Below are 22,715 nucleotides of genomic sequence, written 5' to 3'. Positions count from 1 at the left end.
GTCCATGTCCCATGAACCCCTGATTTAACTACCAAATAACCTAATGCCTAAGTTGAACAATGATGCTAGCTGTGCTTTCATCTGCTCCTTGTTCTGGCAGGCAAATTACATGCAAAAATACTGCAGACTTCCAAAGTTGCATGTCTTTACTATTGTGTAATCTTTTCATGCTAAATATTTGATTTGCGGAGATAAAGTACTTCTAAGCCTGTGGGAATATCCATGTAACACTGAATTTACTGTCAAAATAGTGAAAGCAGCAACACACCATGTGTATTTCAACAAAACCTTTTTTTTCTGCAACCAGACAATTCAGTTTTTAAATAACTCCTTTCTTTTGTTAGAGGAAAAATATTAATTTCTAACTGTTTTCAGCATTATCAGTAGTTTCTCTGAATTTGCTTTACTTTCAAGACTTAAATTGTTTCTTTTTACATCTACCTTTCTGTGGTTTGCTGAAGGTTTGCCAACGTTGCTGTGAAGGAAAAAGCTTAAAACTTGTATATTATAGAAACCAAGCTTGGTTTGAGAGTCTTTGCTACCTAGATTCAACTGTGCATCCTGTTAATGTAAGACTGATTTTTAATTTTTTTATTTGGATGCAGGGCTGCCCACACTATCTTAAAAGAGTGATGAACAAAGATGATTACACAAGAGAAAAACAATTTAATTGCATTTGTGGACTCCTAATTTCCTTTCTTACTTTGTTGGTTTTCTCTCAATTTAATTTTTAAGGTAGTCCTCAGACAGTTTATCAAGTTCATCGAAATCCAGGAAATTCTGACAGTAATACTTACCAGAGTATTCAACAGATGAGAAATGCAATGGAAAAAGAGATAAAAAGTGAGACAACAAGAGGAAATGGTAGAGAGTTAGCATTCACCCTCATGCCGTTGTATGCTCTTGGAGTGGGAATGTTTGCAGCATACAAACTTCTTAAGGTAAGCCATAGGAAAAGCATTAAATTATTGAAATTAGAAGGAAACGTAACTGCTTGGCTTGCTTGTTTTTCCAGTTCTGAGACCATGTATGTGGGTGTCAGAAAGCCATTTCTTGCTCTCTTTGACTTTGAATGTGAAGTCCAAAGTTAAAATTTTAGTGTATCTCATTCTTACTTGTGAAGGCTTCTGACTTACCTATTTTTAGACACTTGAAGAAGTGAGACTCTTACCCACCCTGCAGCCTCAAATAAGAATCTGAGAACCTAAACAGTGCTGCTACCTGAGGCTGTAACTTAAGCCTCATCAGTACTTCATTTCTTTTTCATTCTTCATAATGAGGTTGAGTATGGGAAGGAAGTGGACAATTCCTGCAGAGCAATTGTCTTTGATTAGCAGTAAGATAGAATAGCAACTAGACTGAACCTTTTATTTGGGCTTCTCATTTGATCGTGCATCTGCAACCTACGTTTTATTCATGTAATGGGATGCCTTTTCTACCATTTGTAAATTAAAAAAGGAGAATGCATGATGAGTTGTTTTTAAAAAAAAATCGAGTCTTGATATGTATTATTTATAGGAAGAGATATTATAGCACTTGCAATACTGAGAGTGCACCTGCAATATTGTTGCTTGCCTTCAGGGGAAATAAAAATAAACAGGAATAGGACTGGAGATGGCATCTTCATTTCCGTAGTCAGTGTCTTATTTCACATATGAGAAAAATACCACAGCTTAGCAAAATGAGTGTAGAGGATGCCCAGTTTAATATTTAAAAATTATGAAAATCTTATTTTGGGTGGTTACAACTCTTTACACTTGGGCTTGTTGGATTAAAACATAAATATTTTTATAATAACGTGTTTATACTGTAAGAAAGAAATTTATCTCCTAGTTAACGGTAAGAGAACGGATGCAGTAACCTAGAAGATTTCTTCTGTTCCTTTGGGAAAACCGAAGTTGAAATAGCAACTGCTTTCTTTTAAAGCTTTTGTTAGTCATGTTGTCATTGCATAAAATCAGAAGTGTTAGTTTAAGACAGGAAGCAGGCATCACAGAAGAAAAGTTTCATTACTGTAGTACATTTTTGTGGTTGCTGTTTACTTTCAGTAAATTTTTAAATGCATTTTTGTTCTTAATACACAAATAATGATGAAGTTTTTTAACACTGTACTTATTAAAGATGAAATCACATGAAGAAAGTCATTCCAAAAAGGAAAAAAGTACAGAAGACAAGGCAAAGGAAACGGGTAAGATACCCTTTCAGAATGCATATTTTCATACACTTACTGCCTGCTGGACCAAAGCTACATGTTTTTTGTTGATGCAGTCCAACTGAATAAGAACAATCTTTTAAGTTACTTAAGAGCAGTTAGCAACCTACAAAAAACCACTTTGTTATTCTGTATATTTGAAACACTTGTTTGAGGTTTGTTTAAATACTGCAGATGGTAATACTCTTTAAAACAGCTATAGTAATATAGTATGATTCTCTGTCTTTTAATGTCTGATGTTTCTTTCACTTAAGATCTGTTGGGTTTTCTTCAGTTTAAATACGTTATAATTATTTGATGGCACATCAAAGTTGAGCTGTTTTCGTATGTTTGCCCCCCTTGTACAGACCCATTTTTAGTGAATTAAACAACTATCAGCCTCTTTCGGTGTCTCCATTCACCAGGTCTGTAATCAGGTTCAGAAGTGATTTGTTACACTGCCTAGTCACCATCCTTGCCTGTTGGATTCTTCTTTCTTCAAAGTTCAATACAGCTTTAGAAGAATCACTCTTCTTGATTCTAGTGCATTCAGCGTTAAATATATTTGTGAGATGTGAGTGGAGAAATTCATGACTGTATATTAAGTATAAATACAGTACTTACACCTCAGGAAGTCTTGGAACTACATAGTTTTTGTGACTGGGAAGGTGAGCTTCACATTCTCATTCAGTTTCATTAAAGGTGTCCTCTGTTTGGGGACTATTGGAGATAGGTTATTGGGTGGGAAGGATTTTGCTCACACATAGTAAGGCTTCTGTTCTTAACCCCACCACTCCCTTTTCACATTCTATAATTTTACAGATAAAAGAAACTTCCTGTTTTTGAATCTGCCCAACCAAAATGTAAATTAATATCCTTCTGGTATTGTAAAGACATTTCTAACAAAGTTCTCTCTCCTGTCCCCCTCTTTCCCTTTTTTCTCCTCTCCCCACCCCCCTTCTTTTTTAAAATTTTTTTTTCTTTTTTTTTTATTAGAGCATCAGCTTTTAGAACTGGAACGGCATCTAGCACAGACAGAGAAAATGTTAAATTCTTTATTGACTCAGTTGGATCCACTTTCAAACTGGTGAGTGTTTCTGAAACTTCTCAGTGTAGTTTTCTGTAAATTGAAATTTGCCAAAATGTTAACAGAATTCTTAAAATGATCCATATATATATATGGTAAGGAACAGTTTTTAGGAACCTTCTTTAATTAATTACTGCTTCTGTAGCCTTTTGCAGGTAATACCTCTTCTGCAGTTTGCAATCTTTTCTACAGATACCTCCCATCTCTTGTTCACCAAACATGAATGCAAAAGTTCAGACTTACGATTGTGTTACTGTGGCTTAATGAGTTAAACTTTAATATTGACCAAGGAGACTAATACTGGAAATATACTTAATCTCAGTAGCATTTGAAAGCCATTGTGAGAATTACATTTCTGGTAGCAGAAAGAGTTTCTTCCTTTAGATGCAAGTAGAAGAAAAAATTAGTTACCAAGGTATAGCTGCTTATTTTTGAGTTTTGAAATGAACCTGTAAAGTGTGTGTGTATTTCAGTGAAATATAACTTCTCTGTTGTAGTGTGACAAGGGAATCAGTAATATATACTCCTTGTAGTTTTAGAGAAGTTCCTTTCTTAAGAAGCTAGAGCCTTACTCATCTACTAGAAATAAAAATATCCATGCAGTCCATTTTGTGGACTGACATCCTTCATGAAACTCAGGTTAAAACATGCAGAATTTTATGATTGTTCCTTTAGTGTACTTCCGAACTTAATATGTGCTGAAACTGTTAAACAGCAAATCCACTGACCAATTTGCCTAACAAGTTCCTAGTAGTGATGGCCAGGAGAGTAAAGTAAGTCTGAATTAAATGAGAAGAGCCTCTAAACTGAAAAGTTCTGTATTAGGCGTTGTTGTACTAAAAATAACTTTGGTTAATTGTTCCTTTCGGTAGTCATTACTCAGCCTTGGCCATTGGGGCTCCAATGTTAGAATTCAGTGACTAGATTATTCAGTAGGCGTATGTGATGGGCTCCCCACTTCTCAAGAGACAGTTCTTCAAGGAAAGCTTGACCTAAATGTGTCACTAAGTTAACTATGGTATTTATCCATGGAAGGAAGTATTTCAGTCTTGTGCATTTTTATCAAGCACTCACTTCCAAGATAATCCTTCAGCTGTTAACATTTGTCTTTTCTTCTAGTGTTAATGCTTTAGCTTGTGAGCAGAAAGATGAAATAATGACACAGCTCCAATCAATTAGACGACTGATGAAAGAAAGTGGATTGGATAAATCAGAAAACAAGATGAAAGGTACTTTAATTTTCAGATGGGTAGATAACTAAGTATTTTATATTTTAAAAGAATAAATAGATCTTACTATAATAATATTCAGCTCCTGCACCTTAGGTAATTTGTGTGGAATTAGTTTTATTCTGGAGGAGTACCATTCTTCCTGTTTTAGGTATATCCAATTTCAAATTTTTGATACATTATGTTTTTTTAAGAATAGGTGCTAAAAGACATTGAACTGGGATGGACCACACAGTCGCATTCTCCTTTGTTAAAACAGGCTTTTTGAATGTCAGTTCCTAAGCAGTCTGTTAGTATTGGACTAACTTTAGTCTGAGGATTCCCAAATGAGGATCTCTGAGGCTGTGGGTAATGCTTGCATAAAACACTAAACAGCAAATTGTAGTTTCAACTGAAGACTTCCAAGAGCTGCATAGTAGCCCAGGTAAAAAAATGTTAAGAATGGTTCACTAGAAATTTGGGGAATTTTTGCATTATTTGAGTTTAATAAAAGAGAAAAAAACAAACAGAAAAAATATTCTACTTCTAAACTGACCCTGAAATTTAGAGCCTTTCCAGTAAAGATTCATTTTGATTATTTTTTGTGTATTCCAAGATCTTGGCCACATCTGTAATGAGAAACTTGAAGATCTCATTCAGTCATTTGCTGAACATTCTCAAGAGAAAGAAATGGACAACGGAGAAGATGATTGTTATGAAGATTTGCTTGAAGATTATAGTAATGATTACAAAATAGAAGAGCATGAATTACACGATGAATGTGAAATACATCAGCTGGAGCCAGATGTCCTAGAAGACCAAGAAATGATAAACAAAGATGCCACTGAATCAGAAGTGATGGGACCGAGGAGACGCAATAGATATGAATGGAATCTGCATATGTAAAACTTTAAAAGCTTTTGCATTTTTTTTATAACGTTGTATGCACTTTGAACTGTTTTAAATCAACTTAACATGCACTGCTATATGCTTTAAAAAGAGCAGTGAAATACTGCCTGTGCTCATATCTACAACAATTCTGTAACTGACTTCAGTGGCAGCAGAATTTTACTCAGGATGTTTACATACTTTATTTATTTTTCCCTATCAGAATATTTCTGTAATCTGTATATAATGCACTGTAATTACATCTGATGCTTCACTGAAATATTAGAATGTCTTCTAATTGAGACTGTAAAGTAGAGATGTTTCATAAATGTTTTATAACTAGTAAGCATGATGCCACTTGAACTGTGACTTTCTTGAGTTCATTAAAGAGCATGCACTGGTGAATTTAGCTCTTTGTGGAAAACATTTCTCTAGGGTGGTACGGAAAGCAGTATGGATTAAGTCTTTGAGATCAATTCATAGTTAAGTTTATTTGGAGAGAGAAATTTAGCTATGGACACTATGTAAAAATAATTATATCTGAGTTTGCAGTCTCCTAAGTAATTATGTGTAGTTTTGTATGTCAATTTAAACCCTAATGAATTATACTGGATCACTTAATTCCTTCCGTACCTGTCACTGGTTAAACTCAGCAGCTGTCTAGTAACTGATTAACCCATTAGTACTACATCACCATTTCATGTTTAACACAATAGAATCTCGCCTTTTGATTCATTTTAATACAATTTTTCTTACGTCAGAATTAACAGATTTATTGCTATGTATCATTGAAGAACTGTGGGTATGGGGGGTTCTTTTTTCAGTACATTATGCCAGCTCGATAGTGGCCTTTTTAGGTCATTGTTAAGAAAAACGTTTGTTTTCCTTTTCCAGAATAATTTTTGTCCATACCTTCATTTTTTACTATTTTTTTGTTCACTTAACACACATGCCTGCGGTACTGCCAGCCTTTAATGACAGGCATTCCCTTAGAGGTACGTTTGACAGTACAAAGCTATTAAATTTTCTGTGTTATAATTGCGTAGCTTTTAAGTAGGCCAGTTATAATGCCTGAACTCTTTTGCCATCCTTATTCTTACAGGAAAATAGCATGTGGATTTGTTTTTCTGGAGGAAATGTACTGTACTTAAAGGGACTAAATCCATTACTGTGTCACTCACTGGAATGGAATTAATTGTTCATTCTGGTGTATAAACATGGTATGTCTTTGGTCCTAAAACTGAATCACACAGGCTTGAAAATAGCAGCAGCCAGAAATACATCCTTAGTGTCAGTGTACTAGTAGTTTTGCAGTAAGTGAGATTTTGCCTAACTTTGGAAAACTGATGGAGTACAAAGCTAGGGTTTCTTAAGGGGGCACAGATTTTTCCCCCAAGACATAACGGACGAATCAGAAGTAGTACTTGGACACAAATGAATTTTTAAAAATACCTGATGTTGGTCTGGTCATTCAGGACAACTGGAACTGTTTGAAAAAGTCATTGTTGCATACAGGCTTTTTCTCTGAGATGCTTAATAAAGTGAACTGAATGAAGTGATCAAAGCCATTGATCAAGGGGAATGGGAGCCAGGCGTGCTGTGCTGCCGAAGTGTTTGCAGAATGCAGGTCAGTCCTGCTGCCTTCCAGGCGCTGTGCTGGTGTCCTTTCCCGCAGGATTTCCCTGCCCGCGGCAGTGACTGAGTCATCGCTGTGGTGGCTTTCATGTCCCCTAGTCTTCGGATGCTGCTGATACTTGGAGCCCTTATCCGAAAAGATTTGGGCTACTTTGGGGTAATCGCTGTATTTCGGACCCAGGGCACCGTGAGCCCTTTCGCTGCAATTTTGAAATCTCCGATTCCGACTGCCGGGGTTTGTGAAGGACTCGACTCCGTGCGGTGTGTACGCGCCCGGCTTTCCCGGCGAGGCTGCGGGGGCCGCCGGGGCAGGGCGGGCAGGGAGAGCCGGGCACGCAGCCGTGCCCCGGGCAGGGCGTAGGAACAATCGGGAATTCCGCTTGCCCACTGCGGCGATGTGCCCCCGAAGCGTGGCTGGGATCGGCCCCCGCCCTCGGCGGCAGGTGGGGCCCGGGCACCCTGGAGACGCGCGGGGGCCGGGCCCGCTCCGCCGGCCGTGCGCGGGGGGACGGCTCCGGTGAGACACAGCCCGGCGGGAGCCGCCCGGTGCCCCGCGCCTCTCCTGGGAAAACGCATCGTTTCCTTGGAGCTGCCGAGCCCATTTTGTTTATTTCGCCTCTTACAGCGTTCTTGTTCGTGATAAAAGTTATTTCGGCGTGTGAACCTTTAAGTACAACAGTGCTCTCTCCCCTCTGTGCCTTCAGGTGGGAGGATACTCCATTTCAGGAGAGGCTGGAGGCCGTGCGAGGGCGTTCCGCATGCCCTGAGGGGGAATGGCTGGAAGTGTGTGCGGGAGCGAGCGGCTGTGCCCATCCGAGGAGGCCTCGCAGCCGTGCCGCCGCTCGGGACAGGAGTGGGCGCTTGGGGATTGAAACACTGTATGTAGTTAGAAATGCGGTCACCTTCTGTGGGGGATGGTTTGGAAATGGAGCGTCCGATTGCTGGGAACTAAATGGTGGGCTTTAGGTTCAAAATGGGCTGAGTGGAAGGAGAAGCCAGCAGAGCAGGAGATGGCATAAAGATGAACGTCTTTCTGGAGCTCTCGGAGGCTTGCTGTGTGTCGGGAGGGCCCTTTTGTCTTCCTGAAATTACCTGTTCCCAGGGCATGGTGGGAAGGAGAGCCAGCAGTTGTAAGTGAAGAGTACAAAAGGTTTGATGTTGCGAAGGGGTAGCAAATTAGTAATGCTTATATGAGAAACTATCAAGAAGTGTAAGGGAAAGAGGGAGTTAAGATTGAGACAAAGACGTACATTTGAACAGGAATCTGGTTAAGCATTAGTAAGGAAAGACTGAAATTAAGAAGTGGTGAAAAAGGGAAGCCAGCAACATTTCATAGCTTGCTGAAGACAATACCCAAATTCTTTCTAATGCAATAACGTGGGGTTTTTTTCCAGAAGTACTTATATAAAAAATAGTGGTCTTTCCTGTTTTTCAGTTTGTTCTGAAAGCTATCATTGAACTTGCATGGATTTGGAAGTGAAAGGAGTTGCTGCATCCCCTCGAAGGCAGGCTGAGCTGTCATTGAGGGGAAAGAAATGTCAGGTATGTTAATGGAAGGCTTGTGGTTGTTTTCCTTCCTTACTTTGACATTTTAACAAATATTTTAATCATACTTCAGAAGATTCTTAGTTTGAGGTTATAATCCATTCTATAGAAAAGAAAACTTTTAAAGAAGTTTTTGTCAGAAAGGGATAGTTTAGTATGACAACTTCTCAAATGAAGGTGAGAAATTCCAATAAAAACAGTTGTCCTAAAATAGTTGATACTCTAAGTACTTAATTGGGATGTGGAGATTTTAAGAATGAACTAGTACTTGCAATTAAAAGCAACAGAGGCTTGAATCCGTACTCTGTGCTGTCTCAGGCTATTGGTGAAACTGGTAACAGGTGTGTCTGGTTTTGATTTGCAAGACGTCAGTAAAGGAACCCCAAAAATATAATTTGAAAAGGCATGATTTTAGATTGACAGGTAAAATGAATGAGTGCTCTGCATTCAGAAAGAAGGGGCATTTTGTTTTCCTGGTGTTCCTAATATGCTTTGAGATAAGGCAGGTATGCAACCCCTGCAAGATCACTATATCAGAAACTTTCAGGCTAACTTTTGAAAGTCAGTACAAATAGGATCTTGGATTCTGAAGGCCATTGCTTTTCTTATAGCTGAGGTAAATATTAATATTGTTATTAACAGTTGATTTTTCTCACAGATACTGTGTACTTTATGTCTGTGAACTAAAGTTAATTGCTAATCCTCTCTCAGCCCCCAAGCACCCATTTAACTTCCTTATTTGTTGCATGACCCCATCAGGAATTCTTGGAGTTTGACTGCCAAGTTGCTATTTTTTCTTTTCACTTTCATTTGGAATGAAAAAGGACTTTTGTAAATGTTATAAATTTTATAATGTTAACTTTTAACCAGGTTTTTGAAATCTAGATGCCTGTGTACAACAAGAACATTTGAGGCATTTAGTGTAGGTTGTAAAAGAAAAGAAATGTCAGTTTTTCTCTAAATCTCTCATCCTTTTCTTTCTTCTTTCTTGTGCATCTAAGTTTCCAAATTTAGGCTCCCTAGTCCATGTGATTCTTGGTAGTTTGAAAAAGTAAATCTTAAATGAAAGTTAGATTGAAACCACATGCTTCACCCCAGTCTTCAGGATGATTTTTGTTTGCTTTCTTCCTGACTTGATGACTTCTGGAAAAGGAATTACATTAAGGCTGTAACATTTACAATATGGTCTGTTCTTTAACTCAACACAGTTGTGATGGTACAGAAAAAATACGAACTTGAGATTTAATGCATTGTATCTAGTCGTAAGGATGAAGATTAAATTGTTTGACCCCTTAACGGTTTTATGTACGTGACCACACGGTGGCGGTGTCATTTCGTGCGACCGTACTGCATAGAAACTGTCTTTTAAACCTGAATATGCTGAATAATGTTTTGAAGGCACTAGAGCAGTGTTGCTGATCTTCTTTTTTGGGAACAGGCCACAAGGGTGTATGGAAAGAATGGAGTTACAGTTTTGTGAGTTATGTGGCTGCTCTCAAATCGTGAAAGATGTTTGGGCACTGCTGGAAATAGCATGTCTGGTCAGTTCAGGCTGTGATGCTGAGATCTCTGAGCTCAAAGGTTTGAAAAGAGATTTTGGCTCTGGTTCTGAACATTCCCGACCCACATTTTTTTTCAGACTAGGAGGCCAGTTTGGGGAGTTGTTACTATGTGCTTGCCACTGTCAAGCTGCCTTCCCTGGAGATTTGCTGTGAGCTGTTTTCAGAAAGTCATAGGGGGATAGGTAGATGAAGCTTTGGCTCGAGTCTTTTTTTCTTGCCGTGTTCTTGCTCAGTTGAGTTTGGAGATCTGTGAGGTACACAGCAAAATAAACAGTGTGAGCTGCCTAGTCATCATCATGTACTTCTACACTAAAGCTGAGATGAAACAGTTACAACAAATATCAGGGGTCCCTGGGTGTCTGAGCTAGCTCCTTGTGAGCCAGCTTGTTGCTGGTATTGTGGTTTTGGTTTAAGGGTAGGTTCCCAGGCAAAAAGGACAATGTGATCTTAAAGCCCTGTGAACTGTGATGGTACAAAGCCTCAGGAACATGGATTATTTTTAATGTATTATTAATAGCTGGTGTGGATGCTATCTGCATTCTTAATGGCTGGGAATCTTTCTGTCATAATGATGAATACTCAGTCATTCAGTCTGATGATCTGTAAGAATCAGCTTTCAATGAGTTCTTTTCTTCCTGTTTGTAGCAACTTCATCAAGTATGTCAGACAGATAGTTAGAGCCATTGGTTTTAAATATTTAAGGGGAAATTGAGAAAGAGAACTATATATTTTAATCCTTATCCCCTAGGTATGTAATCATGTGTCATTCTTCTAGGGCTGGAGACCAGATACACGGGCTAGTCACAGTCCCCGCCCACCAGAGTAAGTCTGCTTCTGTTTCTGATCCTTTTATTTAATTGTGCATTATTAACACAATGCATTTGCTTTTGTATTGATGTGCAACTCACTGTTCCATGAAATTTGTTATCATAGGTTTGTTTTCTGTGATTCGTTTTTGGAGTAGAATATTTGATGCATTCTTTACACTGGAATTAAGTTGATTTACGTTTGGTTGAGCTTAACAGTGGAGTTGTAATCACAGAATCACCGAATGGGTAAGGTTGGAAGGGACCACAGTGGATCCAACCCACTGGTCCATCTGGTCCAACCTCCCTGCTCAAGCAGGGTCATCCTGGAGCACATGGCACAGGATTATGTCCAGATGGTTCTGGAATATCTCCAGTGAGGGAGGCTCCACAACCTCTCTGGACAATCTGTTCCAGTGTGTGGTCACCTGCACAGTAAAGACGTTCTTCCTCATTATTAAAAATAAGAGATCGTATTGCTATTAAAATCGTTTTAACTTCCTGCAGGGTACCATGCCTAGATCTAGGGAAGCTGGGAGATTCTGATGAAGAGGTAATTATAAGTTAATTCTGTGCTGAATAGTTTTTAGAATTCATGTGTTGCAGGAGTTGGTAAAAATACCACTCTGAATGTAAAGCAATTATGATTGCTTGTTGTTTTTTTCCTATAATTTTAGGATGGGGACTCTTACATACCGTACAGTGGAAGTTGTCCTCATACATGCCAGCTAGATTCATCTTCAGATTGGAGAACGTCATTACAAACGCCATGTGCACAGCATCAACATGTCAGTCTGTCACTACAAATATCTTTATAATATGCCCCTTTAGTAGTAATTTAGAAAAGCATACATACCTTTTTTTTTAATACAAGTTCTCTCTGTTTTCCTTCTGGTTAAACTCATTTCTCCAGCTACTGTTGGTCAAAAATATTTTTGTCAGAGTACTTTTTAATGAGAAGCCTCTAGGATATTTCAAAAAACCTATTTTCTTACATACCTTAGCTGTTCCTTGTTGGTCGATACACTTATCCTTTTGTTGTAATTATTTTTAAGATATGTATTAATAGCTAGTTTTATTAACAACTTGTCAAAGGAACTGAAAAATATAATACTTTTGAGATAGTAGGTAACTTTGGTTTGTCTCTTCAAACAAAGTGGAACTTCAGAAAAAATTAAGATAAGATTGGTAGCAGTCAGTAAGTGTGTGATTGAAGACAGACACCATGTTTACAAGCACTGAGTATTGCTTCTATGGAAGAACTGTTACTTCTGGTGAAAAGAAAACTTTTGGAGTTACTTGCAGACATTTCATAGGATTTTTCTTAAGGCTGTTGTCTAAACCAGAACTGTGACATAAACTTTGGAATTATGTTCAGTTTGTCATAGCTCTTTTATTTGTTACAGTTTCCTGATCACATGTTAGCATTTTTTCCCGCTGAATGACTAAGAAACTTAATCACCACTAATATTAGATTCTTTATAAGGAAAATCAGTAGCCCAGATGCTCACATTTTGGTTTATAGTACAGTAAAGCATTGTTCAGGATCAATCTCTGCTGTAAAAATTTGAAGAATTAATCTGGTTATTCAGTTATTACAGTTCCCTGAATGAAGGAAAAATTTTCATTTAAACTCTTATATTTAAATTAAATTTGAAAAAATGAATACGACAGGTTTTTGTTTGATCATGATACATATTAATTTGTTTTCATTTAAACAGGTGTCTAGGCAATTTGGTCATAACAACATGGAGGTAAAGTAGCTGAAAAAATATAGGCTGATAGAAAACATTAGCAGTTCAATACTATGGTATATGCTCTGAAAATGTAGTATGTTTTAATATCTTTTATGTGACAGGAAGTAGCTTACTGGAGAAACTTTTTAATCTGCAGTCAGTCCATCAGTATTTTGAGTGTTTCATATGTGATAATTAAAGGGAAAATGCTGAAGTACAAACATTATTCTGTTTACATATATTTTCTGCTATTGTATATTCAAGAGATTTCATACACAGAACTTTAATTCAGAAAGAATGCTACCTACATGGTTATTTTTTGTTATAATCATGCACCATATATAATCATGGCAAAAGTCTCACAAGTAGTAATATGTTTTTGATTCAAGTGTGTCATGGTTTAATCTCAGCCAGCAACTAAGTACCACTCGCTCACTGCCCCACCAGTGGGACTGAGGAGAGATTGGAAGAGTAAAAGTGAAAAAACACTCCTGGGTTGAGATGAAGACAGTTGAATATGGAACGCAAAAGCACAAAACCAGAGCACAACAAGGAATTAATTCACTGCTTCCCATGGGCAGGCAGGTGTTCAGCCATCTCCAGGAGAGCAGGACCCCATCACGTGTGACAGTTACTTGGGAAGACAAACATCATCACTGCAAACATCCCCCCCTTCCTCCTTCTACCTATTTTATATGCTGAACGTGATGTCGTACAGTATGGAATATCCCTTTGGTCAGGTGGGGTCAGCTGTCCCATCTGTGTTCACTCCCAATTTCCCATGCACCCCCAGCCTCCTCACTGATGTGGTGGTACAAGAAGCAGAGAGGGCCTTGGCTCCATGTAAGCACTGCTTAGCAATAACGAAAACATCTCTGCATTATCGTCAGTGTTCAGCATAAATCCAAAACATAGTTCCATACTAGCCACTGTGAAGACAATTAACTCTGCCTCAGCCAAAACCAGCACAGGATGCAGGAAATAACAATTTTCTCTCTTTTTGGAAGAACTAAAAAATAAACCTCTTAAAAATCCATTTTTTTAAAAATATTTAATGTATGTAAACCTAAGACATACTCTAATGAGTGTTTAACCCCCCCCCCCCCCAGAAATGTAACTAGAGGGAAAACCGATTTTGAATAAATTTGTACATAACCTGCACCCCTTCAAACAAATAATATAGTTACTTGCAGGGCAGGACTCCAAATTGGCTGGAGTTCAATGTGAATCTGCGAAGATCACAATTTTGTGTGTTTCCCTGTAAAGCCAAATAGTTTCTCAACTTGAAAAAAAATTGGCTAAGTGTTTTTTGGTCCTTTTAAAATAAGGGACTAAAAATGTGTTACTTTCTAGAATGTGTGCCCAAATAGGTATTTTTGCATGTCTTAAGATGTAACTGTAAACGTGGAACTACGTATAGATTGTTTTTCCCTGTACTGCATTGTAAATGTGAAGTGCAAACATACTTGAGTTGCTATAGCCTTTTTAGGTCTGGATACTTACAATTTCACTGCTTGCTTTACCATTTTTTTAAAAACAAAGTTCATACATACAGTTCTGTCTAGCTGCAGGAGTGCTAATGGAAGATTGGCATGGCTTTGTCTGTTTCTCAGGGTCTTTCTCCTTCTCTGCTTTCCTTTATCTCTTTTTGCTTTCTTTCTGCCTTCATTTTGTCTTAAATACCGAGCGCTCAATGTGCTGGAATGTACCTTCTGTTCGCTTACCCTTTTTTGCTCTCTGTCTCTCTTTTTTTGCCTAACTTTCTCCCCACTTCTGTTTTGTTGAGAAGATTTTCAAGCTGTTCTGGAATACTTTAATATATTCCTCTGAGCAGCCTTTATTTCTGCATTGCTTGCTTCTGGGGCCCTGACTGAGGTTTCCTTTAGCAAGATACATTCCAGCTTCTTCAATAACTGTGTAAGTAATCTTCCCAAAATAGGTCACTTTTGGAAGAATAATTTAAACATAATCTTATCATTTAAGAATTAACCAGTTAAATGATGTGAATCCTCTCTTGAAAAGCGAAAGCTGGCCTTTCAAAAACATAACTCTTTTTTGGTTTTGAGAAATGGCTTTCTAGAGCAGGACTGTTACACTGCTGTTGCAAGATGAATTGTGTCCAGTAGAGATGCTAGATATGGTCACCTTAGTTTTGTTGGCACTGAAGGAATATAACTTAAACATTGAAAGTGTTAATTATTGAGGGAGAGAAAAAAGAATGGCATCTTGGCCTTCTGACACTGCTGCTGTTTCTACTGATCCCAGCCTCCATTGTGTGGAGCCTTAAATGGTCGTAAATGTACTTAGCCTTTTCAGCTGCTCTTGTTCTAGGGAACAAAATCCCAGTGCTCATACTCATCTGCCATACAAGAATATTAGAACTTCTGACTGAAAAATATCCATTTGCCCGTTTTCAGCCATCCAGAAACAAATGTCAGACTTTCAATTTCAGTGATCTGTAGCATCATGTTATAGGGTGGAACCACTGAATTTGGCTTTTTTCTTTAAAGAAAAAAACTAAGTAAAACTACTTGACTGTGTATTTTTTATATTTAAAAATGGTAGAATTTGAAAAACTCAATGAAAATTAAGCTTGAATATGCAGTCATGCAGTCATGTTTGCATTTCTTCCTAATTTGAAGCATCATGTCAAGAAGTTTCTGAAGTTATATTGGATAGGAATTAAAATAATGCTGTTCTCATTCAATAGATCAATAAGAGGCTTCTATATTGATTACTCTTTGCTTTGACGTTCTGTTTTGGAGCAGAAGACAAGACCAGAAAATCTGCCATCCCCAACAGATGGATACAAACTGAAGCATTATCAGTGTGAACCAGATATGAAGGAAGAATATGAGCAATATCCTCAGAGAATTGCAGAAAAGAGGAAGGACCACCTCCAGTGTTCAGATGCTTCAATAAAGGTAGTTGGCAAAATAGTAATTGCATTTTTAAACAGCAAATGCACATTAGTATTTAATTACACCTTTGGAGAAGTTTGCATGTGTGCGTAATTAACTTCCATGTTTTTACTGTAAAGAAATAGAAACGTGTAATTTCAGTGTTTAATGTTGAAGAGGAAATAAAACATAGGAAGCTTGTTTCAGTTATTCCAGAGCAAGAAACTGAGGTGCTCTGACAATTTAAGTATGTTTGTATTCTCTGGTAAGAAAAGTAACATATTGCCTTCATAGTGCACCTCTAGCCTGAGCATGAGGATTAGCATGACTGTAAGGAAGAATTTACAGCCTAAGAAGGTGAGAGACAGCGGGAAGATCTTGGTAAAATTAATTCAAGCTTTTTTTTTTTTTAAATATAGGATTATTATAATTATTATTCTATTAAATTGTGACTGTATATAGCACTTAAAAAAGAAGAAATGAAAGATGTAATCTGTCCCTGAGGGAACTATTAACATTGAAAATGGAAAGGAATATGGGGTTAAAATAATGAAAGATATTATCTATACTTTTTGCTTTGATGTTGTATAAGATGTGCTACAGTTGGACTGCAAGCTGTATTAATTCTGCCAGGTTGGTTTTGTGTTTTTAAATTAAAACTAAGATGCAAAGAAGGGAAGATCAGTGGAGAGAAACTGGAAAACAGAGGGGTGAAAAAAAAGCAACTTTCCTCTTGTTCAGGAAGATATAGCAGAGAAGGGTGGTTGAACAGGGAAAGATACATCACTGTAGGTGTAAGGAAGCAGGAAACATAAATAAGCAACAGCTATGAGGACTGGCCAAATGCTAAACTCTGCTGTGAGGGTAGATGACCATTTAAGAATCTTAATGAGAAGTTAAGTATGCAGATGTTCAGGGAACATATTGTGCTCATTGCTTTTCAGAGAAAAGGTTTGTCATGAATAACAATGAGTTTACTGATTTTATTTGCTTAACGTTCAGTGGAATGAAAAGGGAAGATCTTACATAGGACAAAGATTATGTTTCACATATCATTATCATTTTACACATATTGTTCATAGCTTTAAAAGAGCTTTGTCCTCTCAGAGTCAGGCTTCTAGTGTTCAGAAAAAATTGGAGAACCTGCAAAACCCTATAAATATTCCATGAATAAGAAGTGAATGAAAAAAGGATCTGTTATTTTGTGGTTTAGTTTTATGTTTGGTGGCAGATGAGAGCAGCTGAGTTAATCTGAAAATGAAGAAACGGATGGCAAGTGTATACTGGGAGAGAAAAAGCAGGACTGGCTTTTGCTGGTGATTTTAGGTTCCAGAAAGATTCTTGCTAAGCACTAAAAGTATGTGTGCCAGTTCTTATCACAGATTTTAATATAATGTCTATCAGAACAATTTTTTTGTGTTAGACATTATCATTACCTGGTTAGATTAATGAATCAAAACCTCTTTAGATTTCAATACAGTTATTTTAATTGATTAGTGGAAGTTGTAATAATTTTTCTTTTCTGGAAAGAAGCTGCTTTTTGAGGAGCACTGCTAACAAACCTACTCTTTCGATTTCATTCCCTTGTTACCTCCTTCCTGACTTCTGTAAACAGTCTCCTTTGTCCATTTTCTTCATATCCTTCCTGTAGGAGATATTTCTATAATACCCTGGGACTGATTTACAAGTCTCTTAGAACCATTCAGCAGCATGCTTTAGCTTTTCCCTATGTAGACTATATTTAACTTCTTTGCTGGTCACAAAGCAGCCTCACTGCAGTGGTGAACTTTGAACTATATGCCTAACAGCAAATCCACTGCTTTCTCTTGGCTGTTCTTGAACAGAACAGAAAAAGGATGAGCTATTGTCTTCTCAGAGGTACTACAATCTGCTTTCTCTGACTTGTTGCTGTTTTTTCATAAAGCTTGTAGGAATACACTCCTTTTGAGCTTTTTTTAAAATTTATTTCATTGTAAATGAAAGCTGGTAAGTATTCAAAAGAGATAAGGAAAGATTAGAGAGCAAGATTTATAAGTTCAGTTTCTGTTGAAAGCTATGCTTAAAAAATTCTTTTTTAATTAGCATGAAGTAGAAGTAGTAGAGACTTTAAAGAAGAAAGAGAAGGACTTTTAAATGAATTGTTGAGGAAAAGGTGTGTGGGGTTTTTTGTTTGTTTTTCTTATAATTCGTTAAATTTGATTTATAAAAATATTGTATTTTTTGTGTAGAGTAAACAGCTTGAAGATGGACATAATGATGATCTTATAGCTCTTGATGAGAAAGCTCTCCTGCAACAATGCTACACAAACAAGCCCTATAATATGCAGCACAGTATAAGGAAATTGGAAGCTGTAAGTATTTTGACTGGTATTATGCTGTTAACAATCTGGATATGGAGAATGACTTCCCAGATATTCAACAGAAGTTATGCCTTTGGTGATTTGGTTCTAATATGTAATTGCACCCATTGAAATAATTTCTTTCAATGGGAGCTGAATTGAGCAACCCAGTGAACATTTTTTAAATCTTATCTGCAATGGTTTTGTTTTATGCAGTAATGTATATAACTGAGAATGAAAACTATGAATAATAAATACAGATATATTCATACAACTAACAATAACTGAGTGATTTGACTGAACCTGAACATAGTGTTACATTCAGTGTCAGGAGCTGGACTTTGATGATCCTTGTGGGTCTCTTCCAGCTCAGGATATTCTATGATTTCCTCTGATCTGTAGCTTTTAGCTGAGCCTGTGTTCCATGATCCATGGATTCCATGATTCCATAAGCTCTGCTGCTAGTATTAGATTAAGTCAGCAATGGCTTTGACCAAGTCTTCAAGCTCCAGGGATGGAGCTGCTACAGCATCTCTAGCCAACGTCTTCATCTTCATGTCATACCCTGCTGTCCTTGAGAAGTTCTTCCTATTGCCTGTACCAAGCCTCCCAAGGCTCAGTGTTTAACCTTCACTTCCTGTTATACCATTGGCTACTGTCAAAAAAAGTTTGGTTATGTCTTCTTTGTAACTTCTCTTTTGTCGCAGGATGTTTTCAGAATGCCTCATAGCTGCTGTTTTTGCCAACTAAACAAACCCAAGCTCCATTAGACTCTCCTTTCAATTGCTTTGGCTCCGATCCTCTGTCAGATCCTTTCCAGGTTTCTCTCATCCCTGTTGATCTTGGGAAGGGGGGAGCTCTGAAAAATGGAACAAGTATGGCCTCACTAGCATGCATAGAAGGGAATTAAAACTTTTCTTATATAGATGTACCCAATATGTTTCTTTAATTCCTTACATAGACATACATTCTACTCTTTTTAGGACTGAGCCGTAAGGATTTCTTGCCCATCTAAAGTTACCTCTTGAATTTAGGATCATTTACAATGATGAAGAACCTTGATTTGATCTTGCATGATTCAGTATTTGCATATGCAAAGTGATAGCTTTCATAGCTGTTTTTTGAAAGTATTGTTGAGCAGAGTTATACATTCTAACTTTCTCGTGGAATATTAATCCATGAGAAATTTTATGATGTTTTAAAGTAAATAATAATTTTAATTTATTTTGTTTACTCATGACTATGCACTGAAATTTGCATCATTGCAAGCCTTTATTTGATTTCTAGTCTTGTCAAAGTGAATGCAGATGTTTCACTGCTGGGATCACTATTAATTTTCATGATAAGAAAATCTTTTGAGAAAGTACTTTTATGAAGAACTTGAAGAAGCTCTTATTTTTAAAATAAATTTGAAAATCTATGCTATAGGCTGAAGATAATGGAAAAAAGTCTTGAAGTTCACTAGAGTAACTACTTAGTATCAAATCAAATAAGATGAAAATACTGAGAAAGGGAGCAGTGCAGGACCACAAAATAGGAGGTACTCTGCAGCTGGTATGCTCTAAAAGGAAGCCAGGAGGTGTCTGAGCAAGGTGTTAATGGGACCTTCAGAAGCCCTTTTGTTATTGATTAGCACGCATGGTTACATAGGTTGACTCACTTTTTCTAGGAGCATCTCTTAGGTTCTCCCAGGTTCATGCTTCTGATAACGGTAAGAATAATGGAAAAAATCAGCAAAAGTGACTGCATGCATATTAATTCCATTGTGTAAATGTTGCTTCAATTGCTGCCATTTGATTTTAAAGTGCTTTAAAATTTTGCTTAAGAATACACAATATTAACATGTCCTTTTACTGTAATCATTACCAAAAAGTCAAATGTTAAAGTAGAATTTCTCCTAATTTTTCTATAGTTTGAGATGAAAGTTTATAGTACATGTGTAATTGCCAATAGATGGCAATTACTTTTGAAAATAAGTAATTCAATAACCTTTGAAAAAGGATGGTTTTCTCTGAATTGTCATATTTAGGGAACAACAGTTACTACTTTCTAAACAGTGAGAGTTGCTGCAAGTTCAGTGTTTGCCTTCTACATTTTTGTAAATTCATAGTAGAACTTTTGTCTAAGAGCTGAATGGAGGATGTCCCATGGAAAAGTACGTTTAGTGAGCTAGTATTCATTGAAATTCAAGGTGTAAGCTTTCTTTTTTTTTTTCCTTTTTTTTAAAATCACATTCTTTTCAGCATGCTAACTGATTTGGGCCTATAAGCCAAGGTCCATGGAATATGTTCTGTTTTAACAAACACTGCTCTTTATTATCCCTATGTCCTCCTTTACATCATGCCTTTTAATACATCTGTTGTGACAGTTAATGGGGAGAATTTATAACTCAGAATAAAGCACCCTGTAGTTCTGATAGCTACAAAAATGAAATACGAAAACAAACTAAAAAGCCCCCTATTGCCTATAATTCAGAAATCTTTTAAGGCCTACAATCAGTTTGGGATAACCAGCAACTGGTCTGATGTTACATTAGTTATTTTGGTTTTTTAGATTTGGCTTTTTTTCGACTAGTGCCAAGCAGTATTTATTTTGAATGATGTGAATTTTACCCATGCCATCTCTGTGGAATTGGGAATTATCTGTTATGGTTACCTGGTGTCTGGGAACCACCTCTCAGATCTTCTTCATCCATGGAGAGACTTGATCTCTCTAGAATTTGGTTTGCACACAAAAATCGAGCAGAAAAAATTACCAATTGGAAAAACCTCTTAATTCTTTAGTTTCAGAATACCTAAAAAAAATATCAGAAAGCTGGCATAAACCCCCTAAGTAACAATAATCTCTGTTTTCTTATATATAAAAATTGTCTTTTGGAAAAAAAAGGCAAATTTAAGTTCAGTGAAAAAGTTTAGAAATCTGGAAGATAAAACTAAGAGATGCTGAGGTCTGGTTGTTGCTGGTGGCCTCTATACTGTTCTGGGGCATCCTCTTGTGCTTCGGTTTCTTTCTGTGTAAGGAGTGTTGATCAACATCTGCACACTTTACAGTGAGCGGCACAAGGTTATGATTCAGTATTACTTTAATAAAAATAATAGGTTCATGTTAAATCCCCTTCCCCCTTAGGATGATATTTCCTGAAAGGCTTTTCAGCTTGGCCTGTCTCAGCAGAAAATTATTGTGGCATGCAGGAGAGAAAAATCTTGCACTGAGACTAAAAGAATTTTTTTGACTAAATATTGCTGGAGGTAAAGTTTCATTCTCAGAGTTGGAATCTGTGTCAACCATGAAACCTGGAATAGTGTGATTTTCCTCAGGCTCTGTAGTACTTACATAATGTCTCAGAAACAATACAGAAATAAGGATGCTGTCTGTCAGTTGAAATAGTAGAATTCTCATATTTATTGACAACTAATATGCATAGACAAATTTAGTGTGTAGCAGAGAATATTAATGCATATTTGTTATGCTAATAGAACTCTATTTAAAAAGGATGGAAAAAATATTAATTGGGACATTGGTAAGATTGTGACCTCTGATGGTTAAAGAGTAATTTATTATTTGAAGTGTCTGATGTTATATATTTCATTTGCACTCAGTCAGTTTTTCATCGCAGGAGGATGTTGCTGCAGAGAGGAGAAAACAGGCTGTAGTAGAACAAGTGATGGTGGATCAGTTATGTAGGTAAGTGAATTTATGATGTAAAATTGCATTTTTCCCTATACAAGAATTTAGATCTGTGTGTGACTTTTCTTGCTTAAGAGGTGTTTTGGTCATCTTGTTCCAAGTCTTATGCAGTCATATGTAGTAGTATTGCTTGCAAAAATTCTTTAAATTAAGTCTTTTTAATGTAACTTAAGAGATCACTATAAAGTGCTATGTGTATGTTAATCTTTTTTCTGAGAATAATTTTTAATTTTGTACTTTAACCTATTTTAAGGGATTTAATAGCGCTAGCTCACAGAAATAACCCTCCTGTACCGCAACAAAATATATGGATGCCTGATGTTACAAATTACACTTCTTCGGTATTTATTGTCTTTTCTTAGAATCTTAGCTTTATTAATACTCCTTTAATAATACTGGCACAACATCTTTCAGGCATAAAGGAGTATTATACCAGTGTTGGTCAGGTAGGAAAAAAAGACACAATGATAAATCAAGTTGTTCAAAATTGTACAGTAAGGCTCTCCTAAATTCATTGCTATCCCTTTAGCTACAAGAAAGCATTGCTTCTGTATGGAAGGATCCCCCTATTTTAAGCATGGTTTAATAATTCGGGGCTTTATGCAAGCTATGTAGTTATGACAATATAGGAAGATGCAAGCTAGTTTAATCTAGTTTCATTTTAGTTTATTCTTGCTAAGAATTATCTGTGGGTACGTCTACAGTATATCGCATTCTATGCCTGTTTTACAGTCTCTGTAGTCATCTGCACTGGTATTTTAGCCCATCAGATCTTAAGACTTTGAGGTTGAAATGTTGTCGCACTCACCATTTTATTTTTTCTTTGTTTTTGTTACGATGGCTGTTAAATTACCTATATTGTTTAAAAGTCTGTTAATGCTTTTATGCTACTTAAAAGCTGAGATAAAAGGAAGGTTACCTGAGGGAAACAAGATTGTCATGAAACATAATGATAAATTACAAGTGTCATTGTAGCAGGATTAAAATTAGGCAACTATTCAGTGTAGAAATCCCCAGTTTTTAAATAAATGCTTGGCCTGTGTCATACCTCTTTAAAGATTGTTACAGAGATGATCTTAAAAATACACTGGTTATGTTGAAGTGTTTCAGTACGACTGTGTAGCATTAAAT

General features: G+C 36.8%; 2 protein-coding genes across 10 annotated transcripts in view; both read left to right on the top strand.

The window, feature by feature from the left end:
* CCDC107 (coiled-coil domain containing 107) overlaps positions 1 to 5,783 on the top strand; it is an 18,078-nt gene extending 12,295 nt beyond the window's left edge. Inside the window, exons 2-6 of the mRNA XM_017804412.1 lie at positions 736 to 941; positions 2,122 to 2,188; positions 3,188 to 3,278; positions 4,398 to 4,507; positions 5,103 to 5,783. Of these exons, the coding sequence (XP_017659901.1) occupies positions 813 to 941; positions 2,122 to 2,188; positions 3,188 to 3,278; positions 4,398 to 4,507; positions 5,103 to 5,392 (687 nt within the window). The 5' untranslated portion in view covers positions 736 to 812 and the 3' untranslated portion in view covers positions 5,393 to 5,783. The remainder of the gene's footprint in view (positions 1 to 735; positions 942 to 2,121; positions 2,189 to 3,187; positions 3,279 to 4,397; positions 4,508 to 5,102) is intronic.
* A 1,241-nt stretch (positions 5,784 to 7,024) lies between these two features.
* Positions 7,025 to 22,715, top strand: part of CAPS2 (calcyphosine 2) — a 32,153-nt gene continuing 16,462 nt past the window's right edge. Inside the window, exons 1-10 of one of the 9 annotated variants that reach the window (XM_017804401.1) lie at positions 7,025 to 7,452; positions 7,635 to 7,713; positions 8,445 to 8,551; positions 10,892 to 10,938; positions 11,430 to 11,475; positions 11,600 to 11,710; positions 12,644 to 12,676; positions 15,427 to 15,582; positions 17,787 to 17,909; positions 21,514 to 21,581. In XM_017804401.1, the coding sequence (XP_017659890.1) occupies positions 8,474 to 8,551; positions 10,892 to 10,938; positions 11,430 to 11,475; positions 11,600 to 11,710; positions 12,644 to 12,676; positions 15,427 to 15,582; positions 17,787 to 17,909; positions 21,514 to 21,581 (662 nt within the window). In that variant the 5' untranslated portion in view covers positions 7,025 to 7,452; positions 7,635 to 7,713; positions 8,445 to 8,473. The other 8 variants (XM_017804400.1, XM_017804402.1, XM_017804403.1 and 5 more) reach the window with 8 other exon arrangements.

Source organism: Lepidothrix coronata, unplaced genomic scaffold (assembly GCF_001604755.1).
Source record: "Lepidothrix coronata isolate B3197 unplaced genomic scaffold, Lepidothrix_coronata-1.0 Scaffold9, whole genome shotgun sequence".
NCBI classification, from domain to species: Eukaryota; Metazoa; Chordata; class Aves; order Passeriformes; family Pipridae; genus Lepidothrix; species Lepidothrix coronata.
The sequence above is the reverse complement of the archived record's forward strand: the minus strand, read 5'-3'. Positions and strand labels throughout refer to the sequence as shown.